At 41.8% G+C, this 2,500-nt stretch overlaps 1 protein-coding gene across 2 annotated transcripts in view; it reads left to right on the top strand.

The window, feature by feature from the left end:
* LOC113814595 (uncharacterized) overlaps positions 1-1,096 on the top strand; it is a 1,243-nt gene extending 147 nt beyond the window's left edge. The window contains exons 1-2 of one of the 2 annotated variants that reach the window (XM_070126826.1): positions 1-707; positions 792-1,096. The exon at positions 1-707 is cut by the window's left edge and continues 147 nt beyond it. In XM_070126826.1, the coding sequence (XP_069982927.1) occupies positions 22-707; positions 792-957 (852 nt within the window). In that variant the 5' untranslated portion in view covers positions 1-21 and the 3' untranslated portion in view covers positions 958-1,096. The remainder of the gene's footprint in view (positions 708-791) is intronic. The other variant, XM_027366641.2, reaches the window with a different exon arrangement.
* The last annotated feature ends 1,404 nt before the right edge of the window (positions 1,097-2,500 follow it).

The raw sequence follows: 2,500 nt of genomic DNA, 5'->3' as shown, positions 1-2,500 counted from the left end.
CGCCGCCGCCGAGCGTCAGTCATGCGCGAAGTGGACTTGAATTCCCCGACGGAGCTTCGTGGCAGAGCGTCGTCCTACGCGAGCTGTCCGAAGCAAAGCAACTTTTCGTATTTCGGATTCATGAACATGATGCTCATCATGCTCGAGGTGGCGATAAACATCATCAATCTGAATAACAATAACGATGATAACAATAACAACAATAACAACAACAACAATAATAACAACAATGTCAACGGAAGGACCATTCGAGAGCTAAGTGAACGGCAGGAGGAACTTCGCGCATTTCAGACGCTGGCGAAAGCCGTCCGGAAATACGACCGAGCGCCCCCTGCCGACGAAGCGACAGATAGCGCAGTTGGAGGCGAGGACTCGGACGCCAATCACGCGGCGAGGGGCGAAGGGAGGCGATCCCGTAGGCAGCGAGGAGTCCAAGGGCAGTCGTCACCCGGCATGAGGTCAGCGCCACACAACGGGTGTCTATGCTCACCCCATTACGAGAACGACCCATACAGCGAGGACCTTCTTCTGGAGGAGCACGACCCTTGGAGCCTCCTGTCGACCATAGACGGAGGGCGGAAAGGAGCGGAGGGGCGCCGTGGTGTTGGCGCGTCGGTAAAGGCTATGGCCGGATGGATAGGCTGGTTGATGACGTCACAGCACTGCCTCGCTTGGCTCCAGTGCGAAATTCGCGGCCTCCTTGTGGGGTGAGGGCGACAGTTCCTTCTTGTTTTAACATCATGGCGATATGTCTGGTCCTTTGGATGTCACTAACACTAAGAAATTAACAGAAATCTCTCTCTTTACAGGTACCTCGGCCAAAATGGCGATGAAGATGGTGATATCGACGAAAGGGTCCTCAAAACATGCATGCACAAGCACACTAAATGTCCCTTGCTCATGCTTTCGCACAACAATGGATCCCGGAGTGTCTTGAAAATAAAAAAGGAATCCTGACCTTGGTGAATAATGATAAGGATGACAATGATAAATGACGCATTCCTTATTTCATGATATTCATGTGAATTTGTGTGTATCTATGTCACAATAAAGACGTGATAAAAATGATGTATAGTTTCTTTAAAAAATCAAATAAAAAGCTAATGATCAGATTCACATATGTGCGCATTTGTGTTTATGCCCCAGTTTGCATACGTGCGTGTGTATGCTAGTATATCTTTGCATATATACACAGACAGGGGCGTTGCTAAACGTGTGTGGGTCGGAGGCAAGTCCCATGAGAGTCCGCTTATTTTCTGAAACTTTGACGACAAAAATATGCATAATGAAAGAAGTATATCAATTCACTTTGTATCGTGGCAAATATTTGATTTTATATGCATGATATAGGATTAAACAAAAATAACATACACTCCTTCATCGATGAACAAAGAAAAAAGGAAAGAAAGAAAAAGAGCTTACTATTAATCATTTCTAGAAAGATAAAGTTATCTTCATTCTATTCCATCGATTTATTATTTCTGTTACCCCTTTCTTTTATTCATTTTTTTATTTATTATCATATATATATATATATATATATATATATATATATGTGTGTGTGTGTGTGTGTGTGTGTGTGTGTGTGTGTGTGTGTGTGTGTGTGTGTGTGTGTGTGTGTGTGTGTGTGTGTGTGTGTGTGTGTATGTATATATATATTTTTTTTTTCTTTTTTTTTTTCTTTTTTTCCTTTTTTTTTTTTTGGTAAAGCATATATGTAAGACTATGTTAGACACTACTTTCCATGCTGCAGTCTGTGAGATTTGCTCGCGAGTTCGGGGGAATATCAAACAAAGCGTGGCGTGATTTCTTTTATTAATGTTAACATGTTGAATAACGATATCTGACTTGCAGTAACGAAGAAAAGGAAGACATGCTGTATCTATATATACACACTGGTCCCTTTTATTTCACAAAATGTTTACACTATTTGGAATATATTACACTCGTGATTATCATAGAGGAAAAAATTACTGTTAAATAAAAATCCACACAAACATTTGCTCCTGGTAATCCACACGCACACACACGCACGCACACACACACACACACACACACATGCATGCACACACACACACACACACACGCACACACATGCACGCACACACATACACACACACACACACACGCACACACACAGTATATCTATACATATTACATGCGGTTCGTATGTCGATCTTTCAATATTTGCGGATATCGATGCGGGTATTCTTATCCATAATGAGTTTGAGCCACAGTAATCAAAAGATTCCGATACAAAGGAAATGATATAGAATCACTGCATTCAAAATTAGGATACCAAAATTCCATTAACATAACCATACTTCAACCCAGCTCCTGTGCACTCTCTATCCATCACCTATTAGAAAAACAAAAACAAACAACCTGTACATATACAATTCCATATATGGTGAAATGCAGCTAGAGAAGAGAAAACGGTGTTGAAACTTGGCAATGGATAAGCTGTGCTTCAGAAACAGAAGCTTCTGAGCTCTATCTG

Source organism: Penaeus vannamei, chromosome 10 (genome assembly GCF_042767895.1).
Source record: "Penaeus vannamei isolate JL-2024 chromosome 10, ASM4276789v1, whole genome shotgun sequence".
NCBI lineage: Eukaryota > Metazoa > Arthropoda > Malacostraca > Decapoda > Penaeidae > Penaeus > Penaeus vannamei.
This window is presented reverse-complemented; position numbering and strand designations above follow the sequence as displayed.